General features: G+C 49.3%; 4 protein-coding genes across 4 annotated transcripts in view; 1 reads left to right on the top strand and 3 right to left on the bottom strand.

The window, feature by feature from the left end:
* The window catches only part of LOC147648733 (uncharacterized), a 394698-nt gene that overhangs the window by 138981 nt on the left and 237563 nt on the right, over nucleotides 1–18154 (bottom strand). The window lies entirely within an intron of this gene.
* LOC147648734 (uncharacterized) overlaps nucleotides 1–18154 on the bottom strand; it is a 288691-nt gene that overhangs the window by 54448 nt on the left and 216089 nt on the right. The gene's annotated exons all lie outside the window — the stretch shown is intronic.
* Nucleotides 1–18154, top strand: part of LOC147648735 (serine/threonine-protein kinase PAK 3-like) — a 249724-nt gene that overhangs the window by 111904 nt on the left and 119666 nt on the right. The gene's annotated exons all lie outside the window — the stretch shown is intronic.
* Nucleotides 198–12895, bottom strand: LOC147648744 (serine/threonine-protein kinase PAK 3-like). Its single transcript, XM_086866528.1, has 14 exons — nucleotides 12599–12895; nucleotides 10897–10934; nucleotides 10322–10453; nucleotides 8840–9184; nucleotides 8304–8393; nucleotides 7730–7904; nucleotides 6193–6256; nucleotides 5448–5496; nucleotides 4957–5069; nucleotides 4247–4364; nucleotides 3724–3823; nucleotides 3069–3265; nucleotides 1581–1718; nucleotides 198–464 (listed from the first exon to the last, which is right to left on the bottom strand). The coding sequence occupies exons 1-14, from the start codon at nucleotides 12873–12875 to the stop codon at nucleotides 336–338; spliced, it is 1965 nt and encodes a 654-aa protein (XP_086722654.1). The 5' UTR covers nucleotides 12876–12895; the 3' UTR covers nucleotides 198–335.

The following is an 18154-nucleotide window of genomic DNA, read 5'->3' as shown; positions in this document are numbered from 1 at the left end:
GCAAAACTTGTCCAGTTGGCCATATTCCAAAGGCAGTGTGGTCTGGGGAGGATGAATGAAGAGGAGCCTTCCCCCCTTACAAACTGTACCAAAGAAGCCATCAATGTCACTTTCCACCTCTAAGAAAAAAATGACAGTTCAGAAGGAAATGTTGAGCTTTCTCACAGGGTCAGAAGGAGAGAAATGTTCCAAAGGAGTTGAGATTTTAGAAATTTTATTTAAAATCCTACTCTACAATCCTACACTACAAACCTACACTACCATCCTGCACTACAATCCTACTCTATAATCCTATTCTACAATCCTACTCTGCAATCCTACTCTATAATCCTACTCTAAGTTGGCCATGGAGAAGACAGTTTATAAATTGATTGTTGCATTCCTGCCTCCTCCTTCCACTTCTTCACGGCAACGATGAGAGGTGCCAAGCTGGACCCAGGCATGGCCGATGTTATAAATTGATGCTGCAGAAAGGAAAAGAAAACAACAAGAAAGCATGATTTTCCAAGCGAAGAGCTTCAAAGGCAGGGGAATACTTTTGAAATGGAAAGGGGATTGAGTCAGAGTAGCTCAGGAGCATGGGGCAAGAGTGGCACAGGTTGCCCCAAGAGCTGGTAGGTGGCCCATCCCTGGAAATATCTGAGGTGTGAGTATCCTGATCTCTTGAAAGATGTCCCTGCTCATTGCAGGACACAGACTAGATGACCTTTCCATGTCCCTGTGTGTTAGTTTGAGATGAATTGACATTTAGGGAAAGAAGTAAGAAACCCCGCACGGAAGTGATTTCTTTGAGAGAAGCTGCTGGGAGCTTCCTCTGTGCCTGAGACAGGCCAATGGCTGGCTAGTTCTGAGAACTGACAACATTTTGCACCATTTAGAAATGAGATGTGCCTCTGTGATGATGCACATTTTGAAAACCACCAGCCCGGGCACTGGCCCTCTTTGCTTCCGGAGCCCGAAGGTAACGGAGTTCTGGTGAGGCCGGCCCTGCTCGCCCACGGCCTGTGCTCCTGGGGGAGGCCGGGCCAGAGCCCAGCGGCTCCCGGGCGGGGGATGGAGGCTGCGGGACCCCGGCCCCAGGCTGGGCCAGGCCACGGCTGCTGACATCTTGCCCACACTAAACCCTCTCCCCGGCGTGCAGCGACGGCTCCAGGCCGAGCCTCCCCTCCCAGCGGCTCCCGGGCAGAGAGAGGGGCCCAGCACAGCCTGAAATCCAACACCGTGACTGCCATGACCTGGGTGAGATTGAACCCTTTCACTGCACAGGTGAGACCTTTCTTATTCTTGTGGGCCTGCTAATAAAATTTGTTATTCCTTTGAAGTTTGAAGCCTGTTTTGCCCTTCTCCTAATCCAGAGCTCCCAGCAAGAAATGAGTAAGTGCCCTGGTGATTTTAGCCAGCGCTAAAACCCAGCACTCCCTGCCAGCCCAGCCCAGTCTAGGATTGCTCCCCACTGTCAGCTGAACAGCACCAAGGTTGGAAGTGAGGAGGATGGGGGCTCATCTGATGCCTTGGATTTCAGTGGAGGAGGAGCCCATCCCTGGGACGCTGTTTCACCTGCAGCCCTTTTGGCATTTTACCTGCAGCAGCTCCTTGGCAGACCAGCGCTGCGCCTCGCCTTTCTGCAGGCAGCAGCTCAGGAAGTCACGCAGCAAAGGCGAGAATTGCTCGGGCTGCCGCAGCTGTGGGGTCCCTTCTGTGGCTATGTGGAATTTAGCCTGGGGAAAAAGGAAACACAAGGCTCCACCTGCTTCTTTCCCATCTGCAACTGCTCTCCCAGAGCCCATTGTTCCAGCTCCACTCTGCAGTGGCAGTTTTTGCCCTGGCAGAGAGGCAGACATGACTTTCCTGTAGCATTTGGATGACGACTTTCCTGTATCATGAAAAAACCCAAGCCCCAAAGCCACAGCTTTGCTAACATCCAGCAGATCTTGCCTTGGCAGCTGATTTCATTGCCTGATCTAGTTAGTGGCAACTACATCAGCAAATACATGTTTCCTTCTTGGAGGATTCCCAGCAGCTTGGCAGCCTTTTTGGAAGAGGGATTTTGCTATTCTAACTAACCCTACTATTTCCAAGGATTCTTACATGAAAAGAATCTCTGCAGTGCTTGTTGGTCCCTTAAGCACAGCTGCCATAAAACAAAACTCATCCAGCTTATTGTCTTGTTCTTGAAAATGATGGTAATTGGAAGAAAAGAAAGGAAATGCAGCAGGTGTTCCTCAGGGAAGGAAACAAACCTTTGGAATCTCATTTTCAACACAGACACATTAAGATGCCTCCACAAATGTATTGGGTTGAAAATGCCTGTTTGGGCACACAGGAGCCACCTGCAGCTCTGTCTCTCAGCACTCTGAAAATTTCAGGTTCCCTTATGTGGCAAAAGGAAAATATTCATGGTGAAATCAGAAGTGTCATCCCTGTGGTAAGCCTGTGCTCGTTGGATTCTCAAGTCAATGCATTAACGCTGTGCCCATCCCAGAAAGTGCCAGGAAACAAACAGGAGGTTTTGGCAGGCTCTCCCCGTCACCAGGCTCCAGCTTGGTGATATGGAGAAAGTGGCTTGGGTTATGAAAGAAGGTGGTCACTGAGTGTCTCAGCAGCACTGCACAAGAAGCAGAAGAGACTCTGGCTTTACAGCCTCATCTCCAGGTTTCAGGCAAGTTACCCTGTGAGAAGAATGGGGCTGCACTTCTTCTCTCAAAAGCACTGTTTTAGAAACTTGGTTTGGTTTGCGTTTCTTTGCTTCATTTCTGGAAAGATAACAGCAGCTCTGAGATGCTTGTTTCCTATTCTTGGGGCCATCTACACAGCCAAAAGAGCTGGAACGACTTCTAAGGCAAAGCAAAATGCTGCCTGAGAATGGAGATGGTTTGGGCGAGGTAAGGCTTGAGTTCCCCCAGTGCTGCAACCAAAGCTCCAGCAGATGCTGATGTGCTGCAGGGACATTTGTAGAAGGGGCCTTGGTGGAAGGACTTCCAGCAGATGGCCATGGGATTTTGTGCAGTGAGCAGAGAACCCGGGACAGGTGAGAAAGACAGCGGGATCAGAGAGTATTTGCTCCTTACCGATCGAGCAGTGAAACTGTCATAAGGAGTTTTTTGTTCGGCCATTTCAATTGCCACAATTCCAAAAGACCACACGTCCACTTTGGGGCCATATGGTTGACGCTTCACCACTTCAGGTGCCATCCACCAAGGAGTCCCGGTCACCGAGCACCGCTGATTTTGCTCAGGGGTGAGCTGAGCAGAAAGGCCAAAATCAGCTGAGGAGAAAGCAAAATACTCTTTTAATTTTAATACTCTCAATTAGGAAACCAAGGCAAAGAATTCCCCAGTAGAAGGTTGAGAATGTGCAGTTGAATTTCCTGGACAACAATCCCTGCTCTGTTTCCTTGGGGCTTTAGCCAAGGCAATTGGCTACTTCAAACATCCCCCCATTTCTTACACTTCCTCCAGCAGTGCCTTTTGTTCCCCTGAAGGTTTAGATTGCAGCTCCCTCCCTCTGGAAGGAACACACACAGACACACACAGAGCAATAGCACTCTGGGCTGCTTGTGGTTCCTTGTCATAGCTGTGTGCACACTGCAACTGTGCCTTCAGCCCACAGCAGGGGGGACCCCTGCACTGCCAGCAGCAGCATTTTTGGGGAGCTGGCAGTCACTGAAAGCAGCCCCACACACCCCATTCCTGGAAGGCTGAAGCTGAGCAAGAATACACTTACCCAGCTTGACAGAGCCGTCGGTTCTGAGAAGGATGTTGTTGCTCTTGACATCTCGATGGATCACGTGGTTGGAGTGAAGAAAATCCAGTCCTTGCAGGCACTGAGAGAGAAAAGAGAACCAGGGGGGCAAAAAGTAGTGCTGTGAGTTCATCGCACAAGCAAGGAAACAGCTGTGGAAGGTTCCCTTTGCAGGGGAATGGGGAGGAATGGCAGAACACAGTGCCATTGAGAGCAAGAGCCTGCTGCTCCAACAGGAGCAGAGCAGCACCTTTCTCAGTGGAGAACTGCAAATGCCAATGCAAGAGACAGAGATAGAATACAAGAGCAGGGGATAAGAGTACAGGAAGTGAGTCCAGTGAGTGTAGGGGCACTGGCAGACAGTTCCCTTGAGATGCTCTTGCTTGCCCATAGCCGAGCAGCAGCACAGAAACCAAGCTTGGCCCATGAAATCCCTCCTGTTCTGAGCCCCTGTTTCCCAGACAATGCAGCTCAAGGCCTTGGAAGCACAGATGGGATCCCTGACCTCCCGACTGACAGCTGCAATCTCTCCTTCAGACATTTGAATCTCGTCGATGAGATCTCTCAGAGTGCCTCCGTCCATGTACTCCATCACCAGCCAGAGTTCCTCATGCACAAGGTAGCTGAAAAAAGGAAACAAGGCCATGCAGGTGAACATGCACGGCTAGGTTGGTTTTTTGCTTGAGTCTTGTTTCTGGGTCCCTTGGAGACAAGGGCAGAAGAAAAGGCATAGACATTGCCTCTAGGCTGTGCAGTGTTTGCAGTCTGTGCTGTCTCAAGGAGAAAGGCAGTTTAGGAAGAGCCCAGATAAAAAACCTGTCACGCATGGCATTTCTGGAAATAAGCACCTAGTCTTCCTGGCATGCACAGCAATGGAAAAGAGGGGCAACAATGCAAGGGCAATCCTCTCTTGGATGGTTCATCAGCATTTAAGAAACTTGAAAAACTCAAGCCCAAAGAACTGTGGAGGCAATGAACTTACAAGGTATTGAATTCTTAAGATAGGGCTGATGCAGGTTTTTGAACAATGTTCAGTCTGCATTTGCCAGGGTGGATTCATGCAGACAAAATGCAGTCTCTTCCCATCCATTGGAGATAAGTAGAGAAATAATCATTAACAACTCTATTTCCTGCCACTGACCAAAGTGGGGTTTTAAGCTCTCATGCTTGTAGTATGTAAAGAAACATTCAAGGGATAGGACCGTGACCACTCACCTGGCTAAGTAATTCACGATCCTGGGACTCCTATTACTCTCCATGATCCTGATTTCATTCATGGTTAGTATCTTCCTATTCACTCCTTGCACATTTATTTTCTTGATGGCCACCTCAAATGACATTGAAAAGGAGTAATTTGAGAAAATTGGTAGCATGAGACCACAACACACATGGAGCAAGTGATTTTGGAATGGCACAGCCAAGCTGTGCCAAAGTGTCTTGTGATTAGACCTCATCACTGGAGTAATTAGGGAGTGACATTCCAACAGCCCATTTCTCTGCTCCCTTGGGGACCAGTTACAGGACATGTGGCCACTGGCGATTTGCCTTGTCCACAAAGCCTGTTCCAAGTGCAATTTGCAGGCTGGCTCCAGTCTGTGCTTCTTGTGCCTTTTCAGCACAGCTCTACTCAAAGCTCCAGCCACAGCTGTCAGCAGTGGGGAAAGGCCTGGAGAGCAGCAGAGGCTGCAGGGGCTGTTGACATTTACCTCTCCTCCTGTTGCAATGTCAAGTGCTCTGGAAACCTCTCCAAAACCCCTAGAAACAAAACAGCAGCAAAGAAAGGAGAAGCCATTTAGATCTTGCAGTGGAAGCCAGTCCAGACAGGAGAGCTCTGCTGTAAATGCCTAAAAGCTGCAGGTTGCAGGAGGGGTCTGCCAGAAGGCAGATGATGCATTTTCCCCTCAAGTGCCTGGGCACTGGGCCTGTTCCTGAAGCCTTGGGCTTTACTGCCTCAGCTCCAAAAGGCAGCTTATTCCTTCATCTCGGCTATCAGCTTCTAAACTGTGCAATTCTAATCCTGAGCACGGAGTATTTCCTTTAGCAAACTCTTGGAGAGAAATGTTCCTGAGAACTGTTATCTGACAGCTCTCATTGGGGGTAGGTTGTGCTTTCAGGCAAGCAAGATTCTTCTCCTTTCATTAGTGTGGCCAGATGATTTGGAGACATCCAAAAATGTGAAGGAAATGAATCCTGAGCTGTCCCACACTTGAGAGACAAGCAGATTTACCAGGTTCTGTTCCTTGCTGCAGGCAAGACCTTGGCAGCATGGAGATGTCTTTGACAATGCCTTCTGAGCACACTTGACAAATTCTGGCCAGTACTGAGACATGGGGCAGACTAAGCCCGCTGTCTAAACATGTGGACAACTTGTCTGACTTCCCACTTGATGGATATTCCACCAGTGAAACACCTGGCCCGTGGCTGTGTAGAAGTGACTGTGGTTGGACTCACCCGCTGCCAAGACTTTCCAGTTCAATGTATTTTGTGATGGGATTTTCCTTGTTCACCATTCTCCCTGAGGGAAACAAAATGCAAGATGCTGACTTTCAGGCAGAGATCCGAACTTGCAGGAGATGCCAAAGGCAGCCCCGCTGTCTGGGGCTCTGAACCCTCTGTGGTCAGCTGGGCAGCAAGCACAGCAGCAACAAGACAGGCAGTTGTGCAGTACAAATGGGCAGCAGAGAGGCTGATTTTGTCCAGTCCTTGGAAGGAAATGAAGCGCAGAGAGCACAGCAGGGCACAGCACAAGGCTGGCAAAGGCCAAGCATGAGCACTGACAAGCAATGGCAAGAAGACACAGCCAGCCTGAGCCCCTGACAAGCTGTGGCCCCCATTCAGGACACAACAGCATTGCCTTGGAGATCAGACACAGCCAGGTGCAGATCAAGGCCCTTTTGTGTGCCAGCAGGTGAAGGTAGACACCAAATCAGCTGGGATCTTTTCTCAGCCCCACCAGGTCTTTTCTGAGAGCACAGCACTGGCAGCTGTTATGGGCAAGAAGCAGATTAAATGGGTTGTGCTGCAGAATCACAGAGGGCTTGATGTGTTTTCCCAGAGACTGATCTGAGCAGGGCTTGGGCCAATAGGTAGGATTCTAAGAGTCATGGGAATGGCTGGGAATCAGGGATGAAAAAGTGCCATGGATCTGAGGAATACACAGCACAGGGGCTGCAGGCTCGCTCCTGAGAAATGCCTGCAGTGCTGTTTTATCTGATCACACCACGTGGATGTGTCTCTTGGACACATCTTTATAAAAATAAAACTGGGATATTAATTACAGATTGTTATACAAATATCTGTTTCTTCATTGTGGGCCCAATGAAAACATCTCTTGCTCTCTGTTTCTGCTGTCACCTGATGTTCTTTCAAAGGAGTCCTCACTGACAAAAATACAGCATTCTCATAAAAACCTTGTAGATGTAGTAGAGGCAATAAAAACAGTCCTAAAAATGACATCAGTAAGACACATGGGGCAGAACAGCTCTTTCAGGATGGAGAAAAAAAAACTACCAAAAAACCACCAAAACCAAAACAAAAATCTATAAAAAACACCACACAGAAAACAGAACCACAACAAAAAGACAAAATCCCAAATCAGTTTCTGTGAAGTCTTTTGGTGCTGACAACAGGTGGGAAGTCGGGAGTCTAAGGAGAATTTAGGAATTAAATACTCTGTTCAGTTTGGCCACTAGCACACAGAACTTGCATAGATCATTTGCTAGGCCACAGCCTCCTGCTGATCCAAGAACAATTCCTGCTTCTGCCTTTAGTGGCAGGGGAATGCCAGGCAAAGCCGAGCCAGTCCAAGCTGCCCTCAGAGGCAGCAGGAGCAGCCAGAGCGCTCTCTCGCTGCCTCAGAGCACAGCAGTTCCTGAGGGGAGTCCTAAATGTCTCTGGGACACCAAAGTGAGGAGGATCATTTGCTACAGCTCTGCTGGCACGTGCACACAATACACTGTCCCTCAGACAAGAAATACACCAGACGTACTCAGTTGCTCCACGAAGTCTCCCAGGCTCTCCTGGAGCTGAGCAGCAGATGTGTCACTGCTGGAAATGGACAAACTGCCCCGGCTCCACTGCTCAGCTTGGGCAACAAAGGCTCCTTTAGATGCTGCTGCTGCTGCTGCTGCTGCAGCAGATTGAATGGAAGAGCCTGTGTAGATCTGCGAGAAGAAAGGAGTTTGTGTCAGGAAGCTGGCTGGCAGAGATTACCCCGAGTTCCCTTTTCAAATGCAAGCCCTTAGGAAGTTGCTGTTAGCCACATGCAAAGCTCATCAGCTGGATTTTTTGGATGCCCACTTCTGGAACCAAATGGTCAAAACCCAAGGTTGGTTTTAATCAAGTTGATGGCCAGTTTCATATTCCATTTTCCTGGATTTTCTCAAGGATGACTGCAACAACGACCATTCCACTTCCTCCCAAGGATCCCTTTCCCCCTCCAAGGGCTGCAGACACATTTGCAGCTCCTTGTTCTAATGTTGGAGCTCCTCCCCCTCAGTCCTCTTTTCCTGCACCATCTTCAGAAGGTGCTCAGCCTGCAGCACTTGTGCTTGGGACAGTACCTGTGCCTGCCGCCGACCTTGGGGCTCTTCATCAGCCGGCATTTGCTGGAAGCCTTCGCAGGCTGCCAGGTGAGATATCAACACGTCCACCTCAAGTCAAAGAGAACAAAGCAGTCAGAGACCACAGCTTGTCCCTGTGTGCCAAGGCTCATTGACTGTGAGCAAAGGGAAAGAGCAGGACAGCAGCAGATTCACCAAGGGATACAGACAGCTTGCAGCTTGTATTCCAAATCTGTCTGGGGGACTGTGTTCACTTGCAAAAAGCCCTGAAGAAACAAGGAGAGCAGGAGCAGGCCAGCAGGAATCCCTTGAGATGAGTGCTGGCAAAAGGGGCAAATGACTGGTGCCACTGTCCAGGGCAGCAGCTGAGATTGAGCACAGCAGGAAATGTCCTTCCAAGCAGCTGGGATAGACACTACAGCAGGATGGCACTGAGAGGCATCAGCCCAGCCCCCTGCTGCTCTGCAGAGGAGAGGCAAGAAGGGCAGAAAGCACCAGACTGCAGTGACTGCTGTGCCTGTCGCTCTTTCACTCACTCGATTTTCTAGAGCCTCTTGCTGCTGAGCGAGGAGATCTAATTTCTCTTGGATGATTCTCCTTTCTTCCTCCAGCCTCTCCTCCCTTGCCCTGATCCTAGCCTCAGCTTCCTGCAGCTCTGCCAGAAGCTCCTCCTCGGAGGCCTGTGAAGAATGACAGAGAGGAATTTCCATGAGTGGAGTGTCTGCCTCACTTTCACTCACCTGGTTTCGTTGATTTCCTCTCTGCCAGTGGAGATTCATCTCCTCCTCGATGTTTCTCCTTTCTTCCTCAGGCCTCCTCTTCACTGCCATGATGGCCATCGGAGCTTCGGGCAGCTCTGCTTGGGGCTCTGCCTCGATGTTCTGTACACACAAATGGAGAGCAAGTGCCTGGGAGCTGCCCTTTTCAGGCCTGCCCTGCCACTCCTGCCCTTCTGACATCTACACTCTTGTTAGAAATCCTGCTCATTCAGGGGACAAGGATGTGTGCAATTGGATCCTCTGCTGCAGGTCAGAGAGCCTCTATGGCCACCTCAGGATATGTAAGAGGACCAAGGTGTTTCTCCTCCCTCTTTTGTCAGCTGAGAATTCTGAGTGGCACTGACAGAGATCCTCAAAAGGCCCCACCAACAAATTAATTGACACACCCCTAGGGATGCCAATGAAGGAAGCCATGGGTCATGTAATGCATGTATGACCAAAGTCAGCAAAAACCACCTAAACCATGGAATTGTCTCACCTCACTAGGACAGGCAGAAATTTATAGGTTAAACAGGGAGTGTCAGGACAGAAGAGGCAGGAGGAGGAAAACAGCTCTAAGGAGAAAAAACAACCATCTCTAAAGGGGTTCTTAGCAGCACAAGACAGCACTCAAGGACTTGCAGCTTTGCCCCCACACTAGGCTCCAATGCAGTTTCCAAAGCTGCAGACTTCACCACAAAACGTATCAAGAGAAACTTGCCACTTGTGGATTTTGCCTCAGAAGAAGGGTTCAGAACTACACAGTTTGTTTCTTTGGCCACACAGGACAAGAATGGCCGGCCACAGCTTCATGGACAACACAATCATCTCCTTGCAGCTTATCAAAAGCCAAAAGACAGGTGGCCTAAAAGACTCTGCAGAAGTGAAGAATTACTCCAGAAAACTGCAGAACACTTCTCCAGGTCATGCAGAGGTTTCCAAAAAGGGACAGCAAACAAAGCAAGCCCTGTGAGCCCCAGAAATGCCGTGTGAGGCCTTGGCCATGGCTTGGCAGAAGCCAAGAGACAGAGCTTCCCTGAGCCAAGCAGCCAGCTGCTCACCCGCAGGCAGCAGCGCTTTGGGGCCTCAGCACGACGGCTCAAAGCCCAATTTCCAGCTGCCACGGGATGGGGGAATGGCTGGGTGCTGGCAGGACTCCAGCACTCAGCATCCTCAGCCAGCAACAGCAAGTGCTGGCTGCTCAGAAACTTGCAGCTCTGCCTTGCACTAAAGACAGCAGCACCCAGCACTGGCACTTACTGTCTGGGCATGGTCAGGCTGGGCTGTGACCACAGCTGGAGGCTCGTGCTCCTTTTGCTCATTTTGCTCCTCTTTGGCCTCTTCTCCAGGAGCAGAGGGAGCCACAGCAGAGTCTGCTCTTGCTTCTGGGCTCTGTGGACAGATGGTGGAGTTAGGGACAGGCAGCTCCCTATCATTTAGAACCTTATTTCTCTTCAGCTCGATTTCTACAACCAGCTCTACCAAGCACAAATCATCAGCTTTGATAGCAATGGGATTCTAAGTCTCTCCAACTAAATTAAAATGGGTTAATTCAGCCAGACTGCAAATAGTTCTGAATTAGAGAGTTCACCCTGGCTACTATCAGCAAGCAACGTTCTCTCTACAAATCTGAGCTTTGAGTTCTTTTAAAGCTCTGCAATGGAAAATTAGGAAATAGCCAACAATGCCTTTGCTATTGCTGTTGTAAACATGGAAATGGATCTTCTTTCAGCCCACCCAGCTGGCCCTCTGCACTCTACTGCCACAGGCCAAGCTCACAGTTCCCTGCACAATTCTGAAACACCAGGAGCATCAAATGTTCCTTTCTGACTCACCTCAGGATCGGCACCTCTGAACACACGGCTCAGATGACCTGCAGTTGGCAAGGAAAATGAACCAAATTCTTTGAGAAAACTGGAGAGAACCATGGCCTATTTAGAACAGCATCTGAGAAGATCTCCCAGTCTGCATTTTCAAAGGTGTCCTGCTTGACTGGTGTGGTTTAAAGCAGCAACTAAAAAATCACTAGAAAACTTACTTATTTCTTGCAGTGAGATATGGATTAGAACAAGAGCAAAACAGGCTTAAAACTTAAATGGAATAAAGAAAATTTATTTACAAAAACTACAAGAATACAAAACCAGAATAAAACTTCCAGAACAACCCTTTTCTCCCCCACTACCCAACTATTCCCTCGTTTACATGACAACATAGAGACAAAAAAACTTTGGAACTTTGGTGTTTAAAACAGTCCCAATTCCTGCTAGAGTCTTTTCATCAGTCTTTGTAGAGAAACAGAAGTCTTCTTCTGCTATCTATGGAGTTTTTCACAAGAAAACGATTTTTCTTCATAGCTTTCTATTTCTCTGGTTCCAGCTGCCCAGAAATCTGCCATCAGTTATCTCCTCCCATTTCCCATCACTCTGAGGTGTGTTATGGGTCATGAGTCTAGGGATGTCATTTTTATGAATGAGTTATTCAAAGGCAAAAGTTCTCTTCATCTGTCTCTGTGAGCCCTCCTGGAAACAGAAGTTTTCTCTTTTTGCTTCTTAAAAGCCACAAATCTTCAACTCTTACTTCTCCCCCTCTGTTCCAGCATCTCACAGTGTCACAACTACTTCATCATTTGCTCAAAATCCACACTTGGAAACACTCCATTCCTCCCAATATACTCTGTCATGAATTAAAGGAGTTTTTTTCAGAACACTACTGTCCATCTCCATAGCTTAACAGAAAAATATTTCAGCTTATTAAAGCATCTCCTTCTTTCTCTTCCCCCTCTAAATTTAATTTTTTTCTTCACTCTCTTTGATGGGTTGATGGTTGATCACTCCCTCTCTCTCTCTCTCTGGGAAAAAAGGATTAATCTGCAAGTCTCATGCAGGTAGTAAAAGAGTTAAAATCTTGCTAAAGCTGCAGATGTTGATGGTGTCAGGTTTCAGTTCAGTGGCAGAAACTGCAAACCAAGTCAGGCTGGCCGGCTCCGTTTCTCCCCCCACCCCGCCCTCTGCAGCCTTGTCTGGCCTGGAGGGGGGGAGGAGGCCGAGACAGAGCCCTGTGACCTCGTCAGAAGCCAGAAACCAAAGAGAGCAAGAAATTCCCGGCCTCACATCTTCAGGTGCTGTTCACAGGTTGATCTCACTTCTCAATAGTTAAAACCGCTGCCAATTCTCACCCATGGCCAGGAATTAGTCAGGAGAAAAAACTCCCATCAGCCTCCAGCAGTTTCAACTTCCCCAGCTCTCAGAGCTATCTTAAAAGTAAAGTCACCCCAAGACACTGAGCCAGCAAAGTGAGGAAATGCCAGACTCTGCTGCCACAGGCTCTCCCGTGGAGGGAACAGAAGCCCTGCAAATGCTGCCCGCAGCCCCCTGGCTACAGACACCCCGTGTTTTGCTGAAGGTGTTGACAGCAGCTTTACCAAACCAGGGGCATCCTCATGGTCTTTGTGTTTCAATAGCAACCCGGTCACTAAGAAAGAGCAGGGAGACCTACAAAAGCCAGCTCAGGTTCCAGCCAGGGAAAACCTCTACTTACGTGCCAGGTTGGTCAGATAATAGCCGGAATATCCGATGACATAAATGGTGCAAACGGCAACAGCGAGCTGCTCCATCACTGTAGCACTGCTGTGCCAGTTTGCACACTCTGCTCCACCACAAAAACAAACAAGGCTCCTGTCAGTGTGCAGCTGCCCACTGACAAACGCCTCAAGCAGGAGGATGCTCCTGCACTGAGCAAGCCCAAGAGCTGCTCTGACCCTGAGGCCTTCCGTGCACCAAGGCAACCTTGGGATGTCACCACGACAAGGTGGCATCCATGCCCTGACATCACAAAGCCAATGCTCTGCACTGCTCTGGGAATTGATGCAGAGCAACCCAACCTTCCCTAGAGCAAACACAAAATTGCCTGGCAGGTTCTCCTCTGTCACAAAGGATCACAAATCCTTTGGTGGGCTGTGGGAAATGGAAAGACAGAAACTTCCACAGATACTGAAGGGTTTGATTTACAGCCTTGGAAGGAGCTTGGGTTCATGCAATGCTAAAGGTTCACAGACGCTGAGTCGAGAATTCATAAGCTTATGTTCCTATAGCTGCAAGTAAGAATATGCCATAAGTAAATAAGAAACTGCATTGAGTGAGATGGTGGAGAGATTTCAACTGTAATTGTGTGATTTTATAGAGTAAGCTATGAATCTAAATATTATCCTAAGAAGCACATGTGTGTATGTGAGCTAGCAGTGTATTGGGTGAAAAGCAGACACAGTGCAGCAGAACTTGGCAAAGGTGAAAGGTGATTAAGTAATAATAAACTCCATGTCAGCTGTCCATTGGGCCAAAATGTGATATATTGCTGTGTAACAAAGGAACTCGTGACTACCTTTGAGCTATGGCCCACTTGTTACTCCTCCAAAATCTCATGCCTTCAGACTGAGACCTTTTCTGATGCATTCCAGCAATAAATCGACTTCACAGCACCAGTGGTCCCACCCCTCGTTGTTTACAGCCTGACAATGGGCCAAACCCTGTTGTTCAAGAGATCCAAGAGTAACTCCATGATTGCCCTGTGGAGAGAGAAAACAAAGAGAACTTGTCCTAAGAGAACAAAGATTGCTCCTCAGTCAAGGCAGGATGGATGGAACAGAGTTTCTAAAATGTAACAAGTAGCAGAAGCAGAGTAGTTTGCAGAAGAAATTGTTATACAAGCGCTTGTCCTAGGGAAATAAAACTGATGTTGCTAATAGGGAATTGATCATGACTATTATTCCTTAGCAGCCATCTGAACATTTATACTATTGGCTACCCAGGCTCACACTATTCTAACCCAATAGGAAAAACAGCACAAAAGTGATGTACACTTGTAATAAATGTTTCCAGATATACCACCCCTGTGGACCGTGCATCGTTCATGCGCTGCAGTGCCCCAAGCACCCACATCCTGCCCCACAACTGAGCTCTGAGGTGGGACTAAACCAAAGGAAATCGGGATTTTGGCCACTGATGCTTCTGACTAAACCCAGGAATGCCTGTTCCTGTACCAAAGGAACTGCACAGCCATCAGCCTGCTGCAGCACTGCTGGGGCATCTCAAAGAAGCATGTGGGCCTGTGCCTCACCCCTGGAGCCCCCCTGGGCACATTTGTGAGCCACAGAGATGAGGCTGCAATGGTCATAAGGAAAGAGAAGAAGAAAGTCACAGAAGAATGGGGGAAGATGTAGGAGATGGTGGGAGGAGGAAGCCAGAGGGACCAAATGGGTAACTTTCATCCAAATTGGGAGCTACGAGGCAGGGACCCAAGAGATGTGGAATAGAGACCCCATCACCTGTGACTTCCTTTCTCAGCTGAAAAGAAAAAGAATAGAGAAATAGCTGGGTTTTAGCTGTGTGTCTAGATATGAAGCCACGTTACATTTTTGAATGGCTCCACACAAGTTCTTCAAGTTTTCTCCAAGCCTGCAGGTTCCCCTGCCCCAGGACCACCAGTGGCCAGTTTTGTTGGTTTTGCATGGGTTAAATTTTGGTGAGGAGGGAAGAAGCCAGCCATGGGAATGCTATTTCTGCTAAAAGGAGCTGCTAAAAGCTTTCTCCATGCCTGGCAAAACCAATCACTGGCTGGCTCTGAGAACAGGCCCATTGCTAAGGCAATTAGAAAAGCTGGAAACACTTTGATGACAACAGATTTAAGAGCGGAAAGAAACGTGGGAAGCTCTCTTTCTTTCTGCCCTCCGAGGGGTGGGGAGGGGGCACCGAACCCCTTCCCAGCAGGCCAGCTGTGGTGGTTTGGCATTTTAGAGATAAAAGCAGAAAACACCCACAGAAGTGATTTCTCTGAGAGCGGCTGCTGGGAGTTTCTCTCTGCTTGAGATCAGGCCAATGGCCGGCCAGTTCTGAGAACTGACAGCATTTTGCAGCACTGAAAAGTGAGATCACCTTTGTGAATAGCACCTTTTAAAAGCTCCAGCTGGGGAAGTTGTCTCTTTTTGTCTGCAGCCTGGAAAGGTATTGGAGCTGTGGTGTGGCTGGCCCCGCTCCCCACAGCCTGTGTGGCCTGGGGGGGCTGGGCTGGAGCCCAGTGGCTCTGGGCTGGGGGGATGGAGACTGCGGGACTTGCCCCAGCCCCAGGCCAGGCCGGGCTCTGCTGTGGCCCCTCCCGGGAAGCCCTCCCAGTCCCATTCCAGTGGGGTGGCTGAAGCCCTCCCCAGGGGGACCCCGGCCCTAAGCTGGGCCGAGCCACGGCTGCTGACATCTCGCCCATCCCCGCCATGGCCTGCACAGACGGCTCCAAGCTGGAAACCGTCCCCTGCCTTCCAGGGGCTGCTGAGCTGAAATCCCACACCAGGAATGCCTGCCACACCTTGGGCCACATTTAACCCTTTCACTACACAGATGAGACCTGCAGACTTCATCCCCTTTCCAGAGAGCGCAAAGTGGGAGTGATCGACACGCAAAAGACAACATCAAACATCAAAGTCAGTACGAGGAAGAGTCAAGCCTCAGGTGGAAGGAGAATGAGGAGATGCTTTAATGAGCTGAAATAGTCTTTTGCTAGGGCCATGGAGATGGACAATAACGTTCTGAAAAATAACTCCTTTCATTAATGAAAGAGTATTGGGGAGAATGAAGGATTCAAAGTGTAAATCTGAGCAAAGGTATCCATTGATGAAGCCAAGCAGGTGCTGGAGTATCTGTGATCCCATGAGATGCATGAACAGAGAGAGAGAGATGAGAGCTGATGAAGATCCTTTGTCCCCAGGGAGAGAAGAAGAAAACTTCTGTTCCCAGAGATGATCACCAAGACAGATGAAGAGAATAACTCTTGAATCCTTAAAATAATACCCCTTGAGTTCATGGCCCATGAAGACACCTCAGAGTGGTGTGGAAATGGTCGGAAGGCATGATGGCAGAGTTTTGCCCTGGGTGGCTGCTATTCATAGAAAGGAAAAAGCACAAGAAAAGTCTTTTCTTGTGGACAACTCTCCATGGAATAACAAGAGAAAACTCCTCTCCCTACAGATACTGATGAAAAGGCTATCGTATAGTTGGTACTGCATTAACATCCCAAGTTTTGTCCCTACACTGTCAGTTGAGAAAGGAAAAAGTTGGTTGGGGAGAGAAAAGGTTTCTGGAGGTTTTATTCTGGTTTCTTATTTCTTACAGTCCTGTTAATAAAGTTTCTTTATTCCTTCTAAGTTGTAAGCCTGGTTTGCCCTTCTCCTAATCCATATCTCACAGTGAGAAATGAGTAAGGGCCCTGGAGATTTCAGCCAGCGCTAAACCCACCACATTATTTAGTGCTTTAGCCAAAAAACTCAAATTAGCGAATCTCAGCCACTGCACCAGGCTGAAGCTGAGGATCCCCAGCCAAGCTCAGAGGAAGGAGAACACAGCATTTGTGGGATCCTTTCCAGTCTGACTTGCTTTAGCTGGAGCCTGGGGGAGGAGAGAGCAGGAGAAGGGTTGGCTGAGTCCTCTCCCCTCTGCCTTGCCCTTCTCTGCTGGATCCTCAGTTCATCCCACACCCACCCCAAGACTCCATCCCCATCCTACTGGTGCTGACGGGATTAAAGGAGATAAAGAGGAGATTAAAAAGATAGAGAGGAGAGAAAAAGAGAAGTTTAGATGCAGTTTAAATATGAAAGAAATACATATGTTAGTGAGTGCTGAGAGTTCCAAGGGAGCTGAAGGGTTTGCGAAGGGCCAGGAGCCCGTGAAGGGCTCAGGAGCTGCTGCTGCCGGGAGGGAGGAAATGCACCAATGGCTCCCAGCAGAGTCTGTGCTTTGAGGCTCTTTCCCAAACAGCTGCAGGAGGGAAAGCAGCTGAGTTTGGAGGAAGAGTTTTCTGCGGAGGTTTCCTGTTTGGAGCTGTCACAAGCTTGAGCTGCTCAAGGGAAACGCGGCTCTGCTTCCAGCAGGGCCCAACTGCCCGGGAGCACAACTTGGTTCCCTGGCCCTGAGCCAACGGGCAGCAGCAGCTTCTGTTCCCTCCTGGCTCTTGTGTCATTTCCAGCAGCACAAGACACACCAAGAGAAGCTCCTCCAGAACATGCCATGAGAAACACAACCTGATTTCATTGCATGAAGGAGCTCTGACAGTCCCACGGGCTCAGGTTTGTTTGTCAGTGAACAGAGCAGGGAAAAGCACAGACACATTCCCTGCACAGGGAATTCCCAGGAGGAAAGTGCAGCGCTGGAGGATGTGCTTGGATACAACGTTCCCACGGCAGTTTTGGGGATAAAATTGTCAGGAGAGAGAAAAGAAAAAGTGCTCCCAAGGGTGGGCTGGGGAGGGATGGAGCTTCCCGGGAGGCTCCCGAAGCTCAAGAGGACAAAGCCCAGACCTTGTCCAAGCTGCGAGCTGGGTCTGAGCCAGAAACCAGGGGGTGGCAGAGACATTGCTGCTGAAGGGCTTCAGATTGCCAAAGCTAAAGTGTCCAGTGTCAAGGAACAATTTAAAGTTACAGAAGTCCCCGTGCCCACGTTCCATCCCATCATTTCAAGCTGAAAGCAGAGATCCCCTTGTGATTCTGCTTTTTAACAAAGAATATAAAAATTCAACAAAATTCCCTTAAAGACCCCATGAAGGTTCACACTGTGAGAGCTCACTCGAGGCAGCCCCAACTCCTGCCCTGCTTCAGTCCCTGTCAAGCCCACTGTGCTTTCCAGCTGATTTGCTCCAGCTCCCCCCAAATCACCATGAATTCCACTGAACTGAAACAAATCCAAATCCTCGTGGGTCGGGACAAGGGCAGGGAGAGGTCACTCAGGGATCACCATCAGGGGCACAACAGCCCGACCTGGGGAAATGAACTGAATTTAGGATTGAGCAAATCAGACCAGGAGAATGAGGATTAAAATCAATCTTGAGAAACACCTCCTCCCGCACCTGAACTTTTTTGTCCGGGCCGCTGCTCGCGGGGCACAGAGAGGGGCCCGGCCGTGTCCCTGCAAACCTCCCTGGGAATCACCCCAGAGCCCTCAGCCCTCCATCTGCCCATCCCCGGGGTCCCTTGTCCCTCCCAGTGGCTCCCGTGGCTCTCCCAGTCCATCCCAGCCTCTCCCAGTGACCCCGCCTGTCCATCTCGCCCCTCCGTGGATC

The sequence above is a fragment of the Cyanistes caeruleus genome, chromosome 31 (assembly GCF_971803275.1).
Source record: "Cyanistes caeruleus chromosome 31, bCyaCae1.hap1.1, whole genome shotgun sequence".
In the NCBI taxonomy this organism is placed as follows: domain Eukaryota; kingdom Metazoa; phylum Chordata; class Aves; order Passeriformes; family Paridae; genus Cyanistes; species Cyanistes caeruleus.
Note: the sequence above shows the minus strand (reverse complement) of the source record. Positions and strands in the feature narration are given on the sequence as shown.